Source organism: Malaclemys terrapin, chromosome 12, assembly GCF_027887155.1.
Source record: "Malaclemys terrapin pileata isolate rMalTer1 chromosome 12, rMalTer1.hap1, whole genome shotgun sequence".
Classification (NCBI taxonomy): Eukaryota; Metazoa; Chordata; order Testudines; family Emydidae; genus Malaclemys; species Malaclemys terrapin.
The window spans coordinates 17,194,827-17,214,367 of record NC_071516.1 but is presented as its reverse complement, the minus strand read 5'-3'; the positions used below and the strand labels follow the sequence as shown (position 1 = coordinate 17,214,367).

Here is a 19,541-nt window from a genome sequence, read left to right as displayed (position 1 = left end):
GCAATCAGCAGAAGTAAATAGTTCTGGGCCGGGAAGGCAGATTTTATTTAAACACGTGTGCGCACACATAGAGGAGTATTTTGTTCAAGTACCAAGGAGAATTAGAGGTTGGGTGTGTTTACATTCATTCTTTCACTCTGTGCAGGCTCTAGCTTGCAGGATGCTAAGGAGGGTAGACAGTTTCAGGAGCAAGGATGTTTTGTCAAGAACAGGAAAGGGTGGCGTTACCCATGGTTCAGAGGAAAAAAACAGGGTCAAACCCAAATCCCAAGAAAGTCAGGTTCCCCATGGATACGTGACAAGTTTGTCTGTTTCCTACAGAATTTGACCTTTCATTTCCCTAGGCTTTGCCTACAATATAGGCTTGAAGTTCTTTTAAGGATTTCCCACTATTGCAGCAAAAATGTAAGTGCTAGCCAAGCTGTCAGCATTTAAACCATATTCAGATTCCAAGGCGAGAAAGGACCATTGTGATAATTTAGTCTGACCTCCTTTATAACACAGGCCATAGAAATTCCCCAAAATAATTCCTGCATCCCTTGTAGAAAAACATCCAACGTTGATTTAAAATTCACTGATCGAGAAATCCACCATGACCCTTCATCAATTGTTACAATGGTCAATTACCCTTGCTGTTACAAATTTACACCTTATTTCCAGTCTGAATTTGTCTGGCTTCAACTTCTTGCCACTGGATCACATTATTTATCTGCTAGACTGAAGAGCCCAGTATCAAATATTTGTTCCCCCATGTCATCAGGCTGTAATCAATCGCCCTTTAACCTTCTCTTTATTAAGCTAAATAGATTGAGTTCCTGGAGTCTATCACTATAGACAACCATGGTTGTGCAGATCTGTTCACAGCAGGGTTAGACACTGCCTAAAATGGTGGCAGCCACTTAAAGTTCACTCCCACAATTACTCTCATTGGTTGAGCTGTACCAGTGAGATATTTCCAAAATAGCTTAAGGAAAGGACAATGCTAAAAAGACAGCTCTTCTAGTTGTGATGGACTGTCAACATGCAAACACACCAACAAGCTTAAATAGCACCAAGGAAATGTGAATTGTCCTATTAATTCAGGAGAATGTCAATGAACATGCCAACTGAAGCCTTGTCTACTCTAGGCCCAGGGAAATTTTACAAGCAATTAATCACAGTTAACTCAAGCAATTAATGCAAAACAAATTAACTAGATTTTAAAAATTGCAGTTTTAATTGCACTGTTAATAATAGAATACCAATTTAAATTTATTATAAATATTTTTGGACTTTTTTCTACATTTTCAAATATTTTGATTTCAATTACAACACAGAATACAAAGTGTATAGTGCTCACTTAATTTTTATTACAAATATTTACACTGTAAAAAAAAATAGACTTTTAAAATTCACCTCATACAAGTACTATAGTGCAATCTCTTTATCGTGAAAGTGCAACTTACAAATGTAGAATTTTTGTGTTACATAACTGCACTCAAACAAAACAATGTAAAACTTTACAGCCTACAAGTCCACTCAGTCCTACTTCTTGTTCAGCTAATCGCTAAGACAAACAAATTTGTTTACATTTACAGGGGATAATCCTGCCCCATCTTATTTACAATATCACTGGAAAGGGGGAACAGATGTTCACATGGCACACTTGCAAGGTATTTACATGCCAGATATGTTAAAAATTCATATGCCCCTTCATGCTTTGACTTGTAGATTACATATATTTGCACTGTAAAAAAGAGTGCAATCAAAAATATGAAGTGAGCACTGTACACTTTGTATTGTGTTGTAATTGAAATCAATATTTGAAAATGTAGAGAATATTCAAAAAGATTTATAATAAATTAACATTGGTATTGTATTGTTTAACTGTGTGATTAAAACTGATTAATCGCGACTATTTAATCCCATGATTAATTGTGATTATCTTTTTTAATAGTTCGACAGCCCAAGTTTTTTCATCATTGTCCCAATTAAATCTAATCGGAGCAAATCTAAATGACATTGTACTAGCAGCCCATCTACACAAAGTCCCCCAGTATGGCTCACACCAGTGCAGCTGAACCAGTGACAATGGTGGAAAATTTTAATTAGAATTCTTTAGAGCAGTCAAGGCTAAATGGTGAAATTTTCAAGAACTTTATTGCATTAACATATGCACAGCTGTGCACCTAATTTGCATGTGCACTGGTGCCAGCTGGAGGATTTACAGTTGAATCCGGCACTCCTGCTAGCCATAGCATAAACAGGCATCACCCAACATTCTGTTTAATGGAAGGGAGCTAGAACACTGAGATCTTAAGATTCTCTGGCAATTGGAAAAGGGGAGGCCTAAGGAATGGACACTGAGGACAGCAGCATCCAGAGAGATCCCAGGGAACAACCAGGAGAGAGAGTTATAGGAAGCCAGGTAACATGTGAGAAAAGAACATGGTTCGGGGTGGAAGAGACGAAGGGTTGGAGAAAGGAGAGAAATGCATCTCCTGGATAGTGTCTCCTTGCGCTGAGGGTGAGAAGACATCAAATCCTACCAAATTCTCTCAAGTAATTCTTGCATCTCAGATAATGACTCGTTAGTTGCAGGGGAAAGGGGGTAGGTTTCCCTTTATTTCTAAAGCACCCATTCACCTAGTATCCCAAGACGCATGAGGGTTATCCCATAAACACTAAGATGTTTCGAAGGGAGGAGGTCGCACATTGTCAGAAGTGGGGTCCTCAGCTCATGCTACACAAAAGAGCAAGAGACTACATTAACAGTTTTATCTTGCTGCCAGGTAGGACTCCCCACCCAGACTAACTTGGGAAGAAAGTCTCAAAACTCTTTCCTGCACACATATGGAGTTGATGATGACAGGTAGGTGGACTCCCCCATGGTCACTCCAAAAGGGGGGAAAGGAGGAAGAGAAGATACCTCAGAAACTTCACTATTTCTGTTGATGTTACCTTGAATGTTCTCAGATACTATGGTGATGGATGACAGAATAACATCTTAAGATATGGGTGGGCACTCAGCTTCTCTGCTGCCAAGATGGGCAAAACAACCTCTCCTACCCAAAAGACAGGACTTTCAAGACTGTTTTCCGGTTTTTGATCCTGGAATTGGCAATACTACCCCCCCCTCACCCCTCAAACATGGGCTTACATCTCCTTTAGAATTAGGAGTATCCTTACCAGTGGTTTTAAAATGTGATCAACCATTAAGTGTTGCTTTAATGTAGGCAACTTGCAGAATTTTGTTGTTTTCTACAAAATCTGGTCCAGTACCTGAGGATGCTAGCCATTTATTAGCCTCATTAGTGCCAATGAATTATTCTTTTTGTCTCAAGAATTTGGAATTAATCTAGAACAGTGTTTTTCACCCTTTCTAGAATTGGCAGCCCTTTATTCAAAGTCCAATATTTTTGTGGACTCCCCACATTTACTGTACAAGTCAAAGATGTACAAATAATGATAAGCCTGTACAATTAATCTGTGTGCATGTTTCAAAAGGTTGACAGAAAGTACTTGATCTTGAAGGGTCAGTGCATGAGGGGAGAGGGGAAACAAAATTTTGTTTGCTTTAAATAATACAATTTTCAATGCCTCATGACCCCCTCAATTGCCTTTTGTGACCCCCTTTGGGGTCATGATCCATCAGTTGAGAAACACTAATCTAGAAGTATAGGACCAAGTAGAATTAACCAACTTCATTGCTCCTTATTTTTGAGACAAAGCAATTAAGACCAAAAAAACAACAAAGGGATAATGATATCTCTAACACTGCAGTTAATACTTGTTAATTCTTGATTTTAAAATTTAACTCTCAGGTTCAAGGAGTGTAAGAGGTTTGCAGTTTTGATCAGTTGAGGCCAGCAGGTCCAGTCAACAATGATGATGCAGGATCAGATCAGAGTTTACATAGTTTTTGTACGGGTGTCAAGTATTGGGGGGGTAGCCGTGTTAGTCTGTAGCCACAAAAACAACAAGGAGTCCAGTGGCACCTTAAAGACTAACAAATTTATTTGGGCATAAGCTTTCGTGGGTAAAAAACCTCACTTCTTCAGATGCATGGAGTGAAAGTTACAGATGCAGGCATTATGTGTCATTATATAATGCCTGCATCTGTAACTTTCACTCCATGCATCTGAAGAAGTGAGGTTTTTTACCCACGAAAGCTTATGCCCAAATAAATTTGTTAGTCTTTAAGGTGCCACTGGACTCGTTGTTGTTTTTGTACTGTTTACCTATATTGGCTTCAAACCAGCGTAAACACACACACACATACACCCTCCCCCTCCCAGGAGAGATGCAATTATACCAGTATAAGTACCCTTACACTGATATAGCTTATTCCTGTAAATTTAGGGAAATAAGCTAAAGTAGCATAAGACACATTTATACCTGTACAGTTATCCACACATGGAGTTGTACAGATTTAATCAATTTCAGTTACAAAACAAATCACACCCTGCCCAACTGAACTAGTTAGATCAGTACTAGACCCATCAACCTTTTACCCCCAATCGGGGATATTGCAGATTATGTATTCCTCATGCCACCTTATCTTAAACCAAACTTTGCACCCTCGATAATCTGTATGTTATTCCCTGATAACCAGAAACTTCTATGCTCAAACTCTGTTCACTATTTTTTAAACATCATCTTAATAAAATTTTTAAACCTGAACAGACATGAAGACTTAGTTTGTGAGGAGTTAAGAACCCATGACTCTCCTTGAGGTCAAGAGGAATTATTGGTTCTCAACACCCCAGAGAAGTGAGCAGTTTGGACCCAATCCTGTAAGGCCTTGTACACCTCTGAATTTTCAAAAAATTTCCTCTGGTGTTTAACAGTGAAAGCACCAGTGTAGACTGGATGCTGGTATTTTTTAACTACTGTGTCACCCAGACCTACTCTGAGCAGGTAAAGAAGCTCAAGTTCTGTCTACAGTCACTGGCATAGTTTGTGTTGTTGAATTACAAATTGTCAGTGGGGAGACAGCTATACAGGATGTTAGAGCTGAACATTTTTTCTTGCAGTGTTTAGAGTGGAACCACTGAACATGCTTCCCTCCACAAATCAAAGCAACTCTAAGGACAGGGTGGGCTGGAGGTTTGGGGGTTTTAGTCTATGTTGCAATAATAGGTCTCACTAGGAGAAATAACTATAGTCTAATGTAAACAGATGGCTGGCACTTCAAACAAAGGCATTTAGAAAGCACAAGTATTGTATGTGCAACACCGTACACTTAAAATCCTGTTTATGGATGCAGTCTAATTTGTAGTGCATGTACACACTAAGCAGAACCCAGAAATCACCCCCTAGAAGTCAGGAGTTCCTCCACTTCCTCTGAAGAAAAGATAAAAATGAACCTAGAGCAACCCTGCTCTTTGGACTGAACTCCCCTTTTCCCTAGTTGAAAACTGGGAATCCAAGTCTAAACACTCATAATAAGCAACCTGGAAACATCTACACAAAAAGTTTATTCGTTTCAGAAAAGACAGCAAGAACAAGAGGAAAAGAACCCAAACCCTTCCCTAAAAGAATCTGAATTCACCAACCATCTAGAATTTGTGGTCAAGACTGCAGGTTACTCTACTCCTATATTTTTATTCAAATACAGACTACAACAATACAAAACAATACAAAGGTGTATTTAATTAAACATTCAGCAGATCAGCCCCACCTTTTATATTCTTTAGCTGACTGACTGCATCCAACAGGGGCTAGAACTAGGACAGAGACTCATTCCTTTGCTTAAGAAAGCCTCAGATAGTTCAAATATTGTTAGAGTTACAGAATAAAAATGTTTACAACAGTTCTGCTTCACTCCCCATGCAGAAGAGCTATTAAGAACTACAGCACAGTTACTTAAGAACTAGAGACACAGCAATATTAACCTTCCTCAAGCCCTTCGTCATCACTTCAGACTCTCCTCAAATAAGAGCTAGATAGTACTTCTGTATTGCTTCCACATTGTCATTTTGGGATGTTATAATTTATCAAGGATTGCAGAACTCCCCTCCCTTAGAGCATTAGATCTAGTTGCCAAGTCAAGAAAGTCATGCTGGTAAACATGCATACCAAACTCCCAGGTAGCTGTGCAGATTTCTACAGTGGATACAATACAGAGACAGGTTTCAGGCCATCAGTGCTACCCAAGCCCCAGGTAAGAATAAGGTTTAAAAAAAGACAGGCGATTAAAGGATTCTGATGGAACTCAGACAACACTGTTGGTGTACTTTACTAGCGATAGCATTTTGGTGTGTGGTTGCCCATTTCACCATGCATGGTTGACCAGCAAGAGGGAAGTTTTAGCTCCTTAAAAGACAGTACACACTTCACACTGAGACATTTTAAGACTGAGGAAAAGGTTTCTGTTGGAAGGAGTTTAAATCATTAACACTTTTTTGATAATGCTTAACTCATTTACAGTGAACACTCCAAAAAGCAGGAAATCATCAGTGGCCTCGGAATTTAACCCATAGCAGGCCATAAATGAGAGCCCAAACTCAACTAGAGTTCAGAAACTGGAACAGAAGTAATGCAGCCTTGGAAAATTGTGTAATTACCAGCCCATCTTTTAGTAAGGTGGATTGATAAGTGAATAATATATTCTGAATTATCAAAAAAATATTTGTCCTAGATCAGAGGAAAAGTAGAATTTTGCAAGGTTGAAATAATGCAGGACACATACTTTGCATTACAGGTTTTTATATACATGGGCTTCTTTTGATTTCCATATTCTGTTATCAAAAAGTTCATGATCTACTTATAAGCCAATAGAAGAAATATTTTTAATCACTGAAACCAAACTGCATGTTAACCAAAAAGAAGAAAATAATGGATTAATACAAAATTATGTTCATGTTCATCTATGCTCTATTAGACACCGAAGTCTCCAAGGATTAATTTACAGCTACTAAATTTAATACACAGAGGGAACATATCTCCCTCCTTCCGGTTTTCATATTATACCAACAGGACCTAAACCCCTAAATGGATCAGTTGTGCATGTTAGAAACAGCGGGTGTTCTAAAGTATGCTGAAGGTGATGAAAATACTAACTTTATATAACTGATCTCTATAGAAAGCTTAATCATCAACCCAGGACACTCTCAGAACTGCTAGGTAAGCACACTAGTTGCATTTCATTTCTAACATGATTTTAAATCTGTTCACATTAGAAGGTGCAAACCATACCATGAATTTTCAGATCAATAGTTTGTACTAGACAGTGGAACCAGCTTATGTACAACCGAAAGAAAATTCCCTGATTCCTTTTCTCAGAAAAGGGCTTATCAGGATGTGATGCAGCCTCTGAAGTAGTAAATTAACTCTTTCACAAGATATACCTCGTATACCATGTACTGGATTAGAAACTAAACTTGTCAAACTGATCAACCTGAGAACATTTGGTAATACAGCATTCTTGATTTTTTAAAAACAAACAGTTACCATTTTCATAACTCAGTAGTTAGCAGTAAGACCCCTAGTCACCCGACTGAATTTAGTATAATGGTCTAATTGCACAGCCTAGGTGCCTCTGAAGCGAATAGCTGTTTGGTTGACTGCCGTTTGAAAGGGAAAATGGTGTCATTGCTCATTGGCTTTACAAACTTGCTTCCTCTTCCAATGCTCTCCCCTGCCCCCTGGCACGAGGGAATACACCGGACATAGAGGTTGTGTCATTTTTCTATTTTGAAAAAAACCACCCCACGTTCTAGGGTGGATTGCGGAGCATTTCCCGCTCTCCTTCTTGCATTGTTACCCCATTAGCTAACCCTGACTGAAACTGTACGAGCAGAGACCACCCCCTTCTGCGGTCTTTCCCTAAGACGTCTAGAAGCTCCGGGGGGAACCCCCCTCCTCCCCTCCTGGCGCTGTTGTCCCCCTACACAGCCGGCTCTCTGCTCACACCACACGCCCCCGCAGATGCCAGGTGCCGGCCAGCCCAGCCCAGCCCCGGGCGGTGTCAGAACCTGGCCAAAGGAGGCGGATTCAGGGACTCGGATCGCCGGGCCGGGCTCTCTGGAAGTTTCTGGCTGGCGCGGATCACGCGGGGCTGGCACCGGTTCCGCCCGCCGCTGCCCCGGCCCGCTCGGGGGGCCCGCTCCCGCCCCGCTCGGGGGGCGGGCAGGGCCATAGGCGAACCTCCAGCCCAGCGCGCCGAGGGGCCCCCTCCGCCCAGCCCCGGGATCCGGCGCGGAGCTGCCGCATCCCCCGGAGCCCCCCGCGGCCTCTCACCGATGCCGGGCGCCACATAGACGAAGTAGAGGAAGGAGGAGGAGAGCGAGAAGAGGAAGAGCACGGCCACCAGCGAGCGTCGGGGCAGCAGCCGCCAGGCCCCGCGGGGCCCCCGGATCAACCGCATGGCCCCCGGTCCGATCCGCCTGCCCGAGCCCGGGGCCGCTCACAGGCGGGGAGGGGGCGGCTCGCGCTCTACGGCCGATCCGCCGCCGCCAGCTCCCAGCCCCGCCGCATGAATGAGGAGCTGGCTGCGCTCCCCCCGCCGAACGGCACCGGCGCGCGGGGCGGGCGGGGCCCGAGGGGAGGCGGCGGAGCGCAGGGACCGTCTGCAAACTCCGCTCCGGCGACACTGCAGAATAGGGACCCGCCACAACTTCCCCTCCGCCCACACTGCAGAACTGAGACACGCCTCAAGCTCCTCTCAGCCTAGACTGCAGAATGAATAGGGATCATCTGCGAAGTCCTTTCTACCGACACTGCAGTACTGGGAACCATTTGCAAACACCCCTTGTTTCATATTGAAACACCCAGCGGGTGTCCACAAACTAATCAGTTTACACTGCAGAACTCAGGGACTCCCTGAAAACACCCTTCTACTCACAACAAGGGGAGTATCTCTTTGCAGCACTTATCACTAAACTACAGGGGCATCTGCTAAGTGCCCTGCACTCTCACTCCAGCATCCAGAGAGCCTCTATAAAGTTCCCCCCACTCTTGCTTCAGCTCCTAGAAAGAGTCTACACATTACCCTATGCTCACACTACAGCATTCAGGAATTATCTGCAATTTACCCACCCCTCCCAGTCCTACTGCAGTACCCAGGTACCATCTGTCAATTCTCTTCTGTCCCCAATCACACTACAATACCCAGAGAGCCTCTGAACAGTATCCTCCTCTTCTCCCCCTCACATTTCAGCATGCACATGTGTCTGCTCCTCTTGGGTTTACGCCCATGGGATGTCTACAAACATCTACAAACTACCCTTCTCTCCCACTCTACACTGGCTGAAAATTATCCTCTCGCACTGCAGCATCTTCAAATTACCCTTCAATTCTACTCACACTACAGAAGTGTGCTCTTTGCCTTCCTATTACATTGGTTAGTGTATGCATGAAAATTAATCCAGAATAAAGCAGGATGTGAATTTAAAGCAAATTAACTATTAGCTATTCCTGATTACCTCCTTTCACTGTCCGGTCAGGATCCAGGGGTGCAATCCAGAGCAGTGAGGGGTTGTGTCACCACTTGTCCGGCAATGCTGAGTGCCTTTACAGTGCTTTGCTGCTGGAGCTCCCAGCCTGGGACACTCACAATGAGTCTACAAGAATGCAGATCACACCCTGAGTTTCTGTGTGCTAGACAGCCCTCGTCCAGTAATTCTGACCCCAGCAGCCTGTCTACAGCCTTACTTTGGCTTCTACCCAGTCTTGTTGGTAAAAACTAGCAAGATGGCCCCAACACACTCTCAGTCGTGAATTTCCCCAAAACCATGTGTTCTGAAGTGCCCAGCCCTCTCCTGAACAGCTCAAAGAAATAATAAGATTCATTACTCCAGTAAAGAGACAAAACCATATCACAGTTTATTAACTTAACTGGGGTAAATACACCCTTCCCTTTAAACACAGCACTGAGTTGGTTTATAGTAAAATAAAACAAACTTATTAACAATAAGACATAGCTGGAGACAGTGTTGCTACATAAAAGTTAGAAAGGGTTACAAGCAAATAAAAATGAAAACACACATCTAAAACTCTAAAACTTAATCTAGCAAGATAAAGGCTTTGTTCAAGATGGTTTCTCTCACCAGTCATTCTTCTTCCCAGCAATGGCTGACTTTCCCTCAGTCAGGACCTTCCACAAAGCAAAGGGGGTTGGTTTCCCTTGTCTTTGCAGCTGAAAGATCTTTGCCTAAGCAAATTTCTCACCTATATTCAGTTCCAGAGAGTTCAGCTTCTCCCCTCCCCCTTTCTTTGAAGGATCCATATTTCTCAGCTTGTAAGAGCTCTGACCTCTTCTGTCTGTCTAGTGATGGATGCCCAAGATGGCTTTTCTCCTTGCTTATAGCTCAGTGACTTTCTTTCAAGAGGCAAGATGAACTCATGCTGTTCTTCCCTTACTGTGAGCTTCCCATCCTGTGTAAATGGGGCTTCCATTGTTTCTCATTCCACCATGCTTAATTTACATAGGAGACAGATAGATAGATTTGACATTCCCACCTGTCCAGGCAGATTGTACAGCCTAATATCACTGCTCTACAGCCAAAATGCTTCTGAAATAAATGTAGTCAAACTTCACTAATTCTGGGTCACCGAGAACGAAAAAGATGCTTAAAATTGTTGATTGGCTCTAGTTTTCAAGATATGCTATTGGGTCAGTATATACGACCCTTGACTTGGGAATGGCAGAGGATAAGTGAGTTATAAAGGGAAGGGATCTCAATTTAAACCAGAAATAACTAAAATACATCTTTGACTGGATCTATGAATAAATCTATGACTGGGTTTGGACAGTACTTGCTTTTTAGGCAAAACAATGAATGATGCAATCTGAAGCTGGTATTGCGTCATACATGATATGAATTGCATCATGTTATTCCTAGAAGTCAAGATGATGCAATCATAACGAAGCTTACATCACTCTGCTGAACAAATTGCCCTATATCAGCTCTAGAAATCATACAGTGTCGTGCTCTCTTATTTGTCAGTGTTTGATTTTGCAAAGGGACACATTTCTGTTTAGCCAAAGTGAGCAGAGATGCCTCGTACTTGTGTGAACAGTGCAGATAACTTCTGCTATATTTGTGGTGAAGTGACTTTTGCATCACAAAAGCGCAATATAACCACTATGGTTAAGAAAGCCTATCACCTTTATTTTGGCTGCAAAATTGGAGATCAGGACAAGAGGTGGGCCCCACACATATGCTGCAACACTTGTGCAACAAATCTTCGCCAGTGGTTGAACAGGAAAAGGAAATCTATGCCTTTTGCCGTGCCAATGATTTGGAGAGAGCCAACAGATCATACCAGCAATTGTTACTTCTGCATGGTGCCTCCAGTTGGGAAAGGTGTGTCAAAGAAGAAAAAGTGGACTGGGCATTATCCAAACATTCCATCAGCTATACGCCCAGTACCCCACGGAGAAGGACTGCTGGTTCCTGATGCACCAGAATCATTTTCACTTGAGTCAGACGAGGAAGAGGAAGAGGATGAAACTTCTGGTCCTGAACCATCAATGTCACAGGACCCACATTTTCTCCCATCCTCCTCCTCTGAACCACACCTCATAACACAAGGTGAACTGAATGACCTTGTCAGGGATTTGGAACTACCCAAGAGTAAGGCAGAGCTGTTGGGCTCCAGACTACAGCAGTGGAATCTCCTGGCAGGTGATGTTAGGGTTTCCATGTTCCGTGACCATCAAAAGGATCTTGTCCCATTCTTCTTCATGGAAGGTGATCTTGTAGCCTGCAACAACATCGATGGTGTGATGGCAGCCCTCAACATCGTTCACGATCCAGATGAGTGGAGATTGTTCATTGATTCATCGAAGACGAGTCTTAAAGCTGTTTTACTGCACAATGGCAATGTTTTGCCATCAATTCCACTTGGTCATGCAGTCCGTATGAAGGAAACCTATGACAACATGAAACAACTTTTGAGGTGCATAAACTATGACCAACATCAGTGGCAGCTTTGTGGCGATTTGAAGGTTGTTGCTCTCTTGCTTGGTCTGCAGACTGGATACACAAAGTACTGCTGTTTTCTCTGCGAATGGGATAGTCGTGCAAGAGATTCCCACTACATCAAGAAAGATTGGCCACTCCAACAGTCATTGGAGCCTGGGAGGAAAAGTGTTCAGCATCCACCACTTGTTGAATCAAGGAAGATTTTGTTACCACCCTTACACATCAAGCTGGGTCTGATGAAGAACTTTGTCAAGGTCATTGACAAAACACAAGCAGCTTTCAAGTACCTCCATGGAAAATTTCCAGGGTTAAGTGAAGCTAAGATAAAGGAAGGTGTCTTTGTTGGTCCTCAGATTCGTGAACTTCTTCGAGATGATGTGTTTGACCATGCACTGCATGGCAAGGAAAAGATGGCATGGAAAGCCTTCCAGTTAGTGGCAATAAATTTTCTCGGAAACAAGGCAGACAACTACAGGTTGTTGGTGGAAAACCTCCTCAAGGCATACAAAAGCCTTGGTTGCAACATGTCACTAAAGATACATTTTTTGCACTCTCATCTAGATTTTTTTCCACCGAACTGCGGAGCAGAGAGCGACGAGCATGGTGAGCGATTTCACCAGGACATTGCAACAATGGAGAAACGCTATCAGGGCAAATGGAGCCCATCAATGCTTGCAGACTATTGCTGGACAGTGACAAGAGATGCTCCATTTAATGAATACAAGAGACAAGCCAAGAAGCGCCGAGTAGACACTGAATAGGACTAAACTATGTATATAATAGTTTTTTGCCTTTTGTTTCATAATACATTTTATTTATATAACCCTTTTGCTGATTTTTACAGTGTTACATAAACAGGACAGGTGAAATATTATCATGTAAAGCAACCATAAACACATGAAAAGACCTAGGTTTACAATTTATGATTAAAAATCTACTATCTACACAATATACATAGACATAAAATGTAAAAACTTAAATATCTGAGAAACAGTAGCCAATCAGTTGTTTTAATTGTCATATTTGAATTCAGCACATCGAAATACATAATAAATAGCACATTTTATCTCTGAAGCAGACGACTTCTCAAAAATTGTAGACCAGTGTATCCATTGCTATACATAGTTCCTTACATAGTGTTATTACATACATTTCACAATTATATTGATCACCAGTGTGTCATTAGCTTTCAGAAAAGACGTCACTCCATACACCCTTATAATACAGTAACATTGTTTACAGTCAGTTGATTCAGTTGCTTATCACTTGAGATTCAGATCCCCTATCTTTATAGACCAGTGAACCTTTGAAATGGATTCTTCTGAGAGTTACCCCTCAAAGTAAAGTTTATTCAAGCAGTGAGGAAGACAACATGGAGTCTGACGGTGAAGGAAGTTCCAGGCTCTTTTTTCCCTTATTTGTGTTTGCTGAAATGCAAATGTCATCTCCTCCCCCTGCTGTCTTGATGGTCTGTCTACTGCTTATGTGTTAACATGGACCTTCATTGTCTTTGTCTGAATATCGGGCTTGTCAGAAAATCAAATACACATTCCTTTGATAGACCTGTTTAACAACTCTCCTGACATAAACGAGGAGTCCAGTGGCACCTTAAAGACTAACAGATGTATTTGGGCATAAGCTTTCGTGGGTAAAAACCACTTCTTCAGATGCATGAAGTGAAAATTACAGATACGAGCATAAATATACTAGCACATGAAGAGAAGGGAGTTACCTTACAAGTGGAGAACCAGTGATGACAAGGCCAATTCAATCAGGGGGGATGTGGTCCACTCCCAATAATTGATGAGGAGGTGTCATCACTTTCATACCAGGTCCAGAAGAGCCTGGGAAAGGTCAAAAGTGATACACTGTTGCCACCAATTTTTTAGCCTGCGTATATGTTTAATTGGGAGAGAAACAGCAGGAGCAGAAACAACAGCTGTAGTAGGGCCGGTCAGACACTGATGTTGTCACCAAAGCCCAGTTGCTTATTACAGATTTCACTCTGGACATTCTTTCCTTTCTGCTGATTGGCTATTGGCTTGAGCTCCCTCTTGCCCTAGCCTTCCCAGTCTATTCACTTCCCAGTCTATTCAGTCAACCCTGCCCTCCATGTTCCTCTTCTGCTCCCCTATTCCTTTAGCCCTTCTTCAATGTCCCCTCTCCTGCCCTTTGTCTGTGTGGTTAGCTAATCCCACCTCTCCCCCCAACAAAACTCCATCCAAATAAGTAGAAAAAGAATGAAGCCAACCAACAAGAGCATGAGGACACAAACCTGATGTTTGCAAACCATCACACTGGCTTGTATGTTACACACTGTCTAGTTCAGGGGTGGGCAAACTTTTTCGCCTGAGGACCGCATCGGGTTTTGGAAATTGTATGGAGGGCTGGTTAGGGGAGGCTGTGCCTCCCCCAACAGCCAAGCGTGGCCCGACCACTGCCCCCTATCCCCCCCCACTTCTCGCCCCCTGATGGCCCCCCCGGAACTCCTGCCCCATCCAACCCCCCTGTTTCCTGATGGCCCCCCCAAGACCCCTGAACCATCCATCCCCCCCACTCTCTGTCCCCTGACCACACCCAGAACACTCACCCCTGACTGCTCCCTGCTGCCCCATCCAACCCCCCTCCTTCCTAACTGCCCCCCAGGACCCCTGCACCCATTCAACCCCCCATTCCCAACCCTCTGACTATCCCGTCCCCATCCACACCCCCGCCCCCTGACCACCACCCCAAACTCCCCTGCCCTCTATCCAACACCCCCTTGCTCCCTGTCCCCTGACTGCCCCCAGAACCCCTGCCCCGACTGCCCCCTCACCCCATCCAAACCCCCTCCTTCCTGACTGCCCCTCGGGACCTCTGCCCCCATTCAACCCCCCGTTCCCTGCCCTCTGACTGCCCCGACCCCTATCCACACCCCAAACTCCCCTGCCCTCTATCCAACCCCCCCTGCTCCCTGCCCCCTTACCATGCTGCCTGGAGCACCGGTGGCTGGCGGTGCTACAGCCGCACTGCCCAGCCCGGCCGCCCAGAGCATTGTGCCGGCGGTGCGGCGCGCTGAGGTTGCGGGGAAGGGGAAACAGCAGGGGTGGGGCTGGGGGCTAGTCTCCCGGTTCAGGAGCTCAGGGGCCGGGCAGGAGGGTCTTGCGGGCCGGATGTGGCCCGCGGGCTGTAGTTTGCGCACCTCTGGTCTAGTAGCTCTTTGGGGCAATGGCAGTCTCTCAGGGCTTGTCTACACTTAAAAAGTTTTACCAGAACAACTACGTTCGGTGGGGTGAGATTTTTTGCTAGCATAGCTATGCTGGTAAAAGCCCTAGTGCAGATATATTTTTATACAAGTATAAAAGTGCCTTATACTGGTATAACTTTTCTCATTTAGGCTATGCCTACACTACAGACTTCTGCTGGCATAGCTGTGTTGATCCGGGGTGTGAAGAGGTGTGATCTCTGACTGACATTGCTGTGCTGGCAGAAGCCCCTGATGTAGATGTAGCTACATCAGCAAAGCTGTGCTTTTATGCCTGGTATAGCTTGTTTTGCTTAGGAGGGGTAGTTTTACTACATGCAGTTTTACAGTTTTAGGCAGGAATGCTTTGTCAGTATAGTATCCTGGTATTCCTATACCGGTCATTTGTTTCTAATGCAGAGATGGCCTTCGTGAACCACAATAAACCATACTAGTATAAGCACTTTTATACCATATAATTGCATCCACACTAGGGGGTGGAATCTGGCACTTTAACTATATTGGTATTGTAGGAATAGCAAAACATTTAAGTGTAGGCAAGCCTTTATTCAGTCTCGATCTAAGGTGGAGTTCCTAGGGGTGACAGGAATACAAATAAGTAATAAATAAATAAAAATAATTATATTTAGTCTGGAGACTTCCACACTAAGAATAACCCCATGAGTCACAAACTAATCGGTAAATTGACAATAATAATCCTTACCTTTCCTTTGAGAAACTTGTTTGGAAAGTATAACATAAATTCAAAGTATTTACTGATTGTAATTATGTCTCTTGTCCCTCTCAATGTGTATGACTCAGTGCTGCTAAGACCCCATCAGTGATATACGCCTACCCTGCAGTGATGCTGTTCCTCCACTTTCCTCTGTCTTTCTCTGCTCTTACACTGCACATAAGAGGAGGAGCAGTGCTGCAAGGCTGTTCAGAGAGTGCCTATGAAGGACAGCCACCAGCAGCACACTCAAAATACTCTAAGGAGAGGGGGCAGCACTCCATGGAGAGGGGGAGAAGCACATTACAAGGTACATAGTGTCCTTAATTTGTTCCTTTGATTTTGTTGTTTGATGGATGGAAAGGGGAAGGCAGAAAGCAGAAGTGTTCTGGTGACACAGAAATGAGAAGGAAATGTGAAGAGCAAGTGCAGGGAGGAAGGACAGAAAAGGGGTAGTGGAGGAAAGGAGAAGGAGGAAGGCAGAGAGATGAGGGAGTTTCACATAGGTGAAGCAGAGAGGATACAAATTTTAATATCCAGTAAGCCAGACATCCTCCCAGCAGCCTAGGGTGACCAGATGTCCCGATTTTATAGGGACAGTCCTGATATTTGGGGCTTTTTCTTATATAGGTGCCTATTACCCCCCACCTCCTGTCCCGATTTTTCACACTTGCTATCTGGTCACTCTACAGCAGCCCTGCCTCCCTCTCCTATGCTCTGCTGCTCCCACTCAATTACTCTTGCACTGTGATTTCCACTTCTTCAGCTCTGCATCATTTGGGGCATCAGTAGGACATTTCCTGCTATCTAGCAGAGCTGGGAGAATTGTCAGCTAGAAAGAGCTGACATCTCAGAGGTGGTGAATACTGGAGGAAATGGGAAAAGGCTAGGACTTCAGGGTCCAAGGAGAAGGGCCCTTTGCTTCTTTGCTCTTCCTCAGATACTTGGACAGCAGCGGTTTTCAAACTGTGGGTCAGGACTGCAAAGTGGGTTGTGACCCCATTAAAAGGGGGTCGCCAAGGCTGGCTTAGGGATCCGGACCTGAAGCCCGAACCCCATCGCCTGGGGCTGAATCTGAAGCATGAGGGCTTCAGCTTTGCCCTCCCCTCCTCCCCCCCGCCCAGGGCTGTGGGGCTCAGGTGGGCTCAAGCTTCGGTTCCCTTCTGGGGTCATATAGTAATTTTTGTTGTCAGAAGGGGGTCGTGGTGCAATTAAGTTTGAGAAACCCTGCTCTACAGGGAGCTGCTGTGCTTGTCTCTCATATTGCACCTGGGTCTGTTCCAGGCCATATTAGCAATCTTATGTCTGCCAGGTAGGTGCAGATTCTGCTGGTAGCCCAGGCTAGCCGCAGCTTCTGCAGGAAGTCCTGATGGCTTTTTTCAACTGGATCACTGCCTGCCAAACCAGACGCTGTAATAGCATCCCTGCTTAATAGCCTTGTTTGATTGTGTGCACCTAGCCCACAGTGGATGGGGTACCAGCTAGTTTGGTGGTAATAGCCCTGAACAAATAGTTAATATATTCTGTTGTGTCAGTAAACACACAGGTTTAATGAAAAGTATAAACTGGTGAAAGCAGAATGCAAATCCAGAACAGATTGACATTTTGGAGCAGGAGGAAGCAGCTAGAGGCATAGAACTATAAAGAGATGAACTGGGCACAATATTTCCGCATGCTGCCTCCTGTAAATGTGTAAGAAAGTGCAATCATTTATGAATAAAAGACAATGCAATGAAAGGGATAACATATTTGTCTTTTGACTTCGTCAGTCAGTGCCACAAGCTACATACATATATATCGACTTGTTACAGTCCAGATTTGAAGGGTGTATAACCAAGGCTGAAGACTGCACGTACAGGGATAGAAAAGATAAGGAAGAACAAAAATAAAGTTTGTAGACAACATAGACAAGAGTTAGGGTCCCCATTTTCAGAACTGCACCTACACAATTGCTCATGCAAAAGTGTGAGCGTAACCAAACATTCAACTTCTGCAGTTGTTTACTCTGTTGTGCTAAATGCAGGCAAATGACAGTTTAGATTTCTCACTGGCTGTTTACCTGCACAGTAACCATAACTATAAGCACACAACTGCAACAACTGCCAATGCAGATTAGTCATGCAATTGTGCAAGCATATTTTTTCATGGGTAATTCTTAGAATTTGGGACTAAAAGTTTGAAAGCCAAATTGTGATACAGTAACTCATCACTTGACCTGCTAACTCATGTGAAAACTACAAACTGCCTTAGCTTCACTAGAATTTGACCTCAAGTTAGCAACATCAAGTTAAGAACACACCTTTTTTTTCCTAATAAAGACAAGGCCATTGAGAAGAATTTGACCCCATGTGAAGTTCTATAAGAGTCAATTGGGACTACTTGCAACGTAAGATGTTACCAAACATGAGTAAGGGTAGCATAATGTGGCCATAAAGGAGTAGAAGAAAATAGGTAGAATTCTCAGAGCACTCCTTCACCCCTGTAAAAAAATTAACAGCACTTTTTGGAAGTTCTCATTAAATGACAGTCCAGTCTCTGATCAGCTGGAAATTTATCAAAGTCTGCCTCTGACAGTTTCTACACACCCCTAGCATGGAACTGGTACCCAGTTTAGGGGGATGATATTTGTTCTGCCAGCTTCAACAAATTACAGAATGGTGCCAAGACATTAAAAGTCCAGCTGGCATTTTATGAGTTTTACCAATATCTTTGTAGAGCCTGGCACTTTCAATTCAGGTGTCAAAGAGGAGACGATCTAGTGGTCCAATCCTGTGCGTGTAGAACACTTCCCCTGTAAGGCTGGTGATGGTCAGCATCTCTCAGCATCTGACCCTTTGTTATTCAGTACTAGTTAGTTTGCAATTTCATTTTCCCTGCAGCTCTTCCTATGATCACTATCATATATTTTATTTAAGAGAGATGGTAGGTGATGGTAGCTGTGCCATGCAGGGAGTGACTGGGAGTTACAGTTGATTACTTTATTTTGCAACCCCAGTCAAAAAAATTAATGATTTTCCCCCCCATTTTTCAAATACCCAGTTTTGCAACATTTAGGTCTGATCATGCGCCCTTTAAAGTCAGTGGAAGTATTATAATTGGACCATAAGGATATGTGTGTGGTAGCAATGTATACATTTTAAACCAACACACCCGCATATACACACAGTGCACAGCATAAATACATAGCATATGGCTCTTCATGCAGGACCATTGAAAAATAATTATTGATGCAGCCATGAATCTAACTTTACAAGTTTTATAAAAAACACAACAGGGTGTGTGCTTAATTTCATAATAAGATCACACCTAGGTGGCACTGGTAGCATGAGACTAAAGGCTGGGTCTGGACTAGCACTTAGGTGTACTGTCAATTTATTTAATGTTGTGTCTGGAGTAATAGTTAAGAGACTGGAGGCACATAAGTATTTATTAAGATGTTTTAATACTTAATTGCAAGAACATCAGAGTTGAAATATTCTCTTTGCAGGAGGGACTGGTTCAGACCTGTTTTCTGACTGCTCCACCTGCTAAGCTTTCTACCAAGACTATTAAGGCCCTAATCCTGATAGAATTTATGCACGTGCTTAACTTCAAGAATGTGAGTCATCCCACTGAAGTCAATGGGACTAGTCACATGTGTAAAGTTAAGGTGCCTATGAAAGATCAGGACTGA

General features: G+C 43.5%; 1 protein-coding gene across 1 annotated transcript in view; it reads right to left on the bottom strand.

Annotated features, from left to right (window-relative positions):
• Positions 1-8,507, bottom strand: part of B4GALT5 (beta-1,4-galactosyltransferase 5) — a 62,346-nt gene extending 53,839 nt beyond the window's left edge. The window contains exon 1 of the mRNA XM_054045714.1: positions 8,224-8,507. Within this exon, the coding sequence (XP_053901689.1) occupies positions 8,224-8,350 (127 nt within the window). The 5' untranslated portion in view covers positions 8,351-8,507. The remainder of the gene's footprint in view (positions 1-8,223) is intronic.
• Between the last annotated feature and the right edge of the window lie 11,034 nt (positions 8,508-19,541).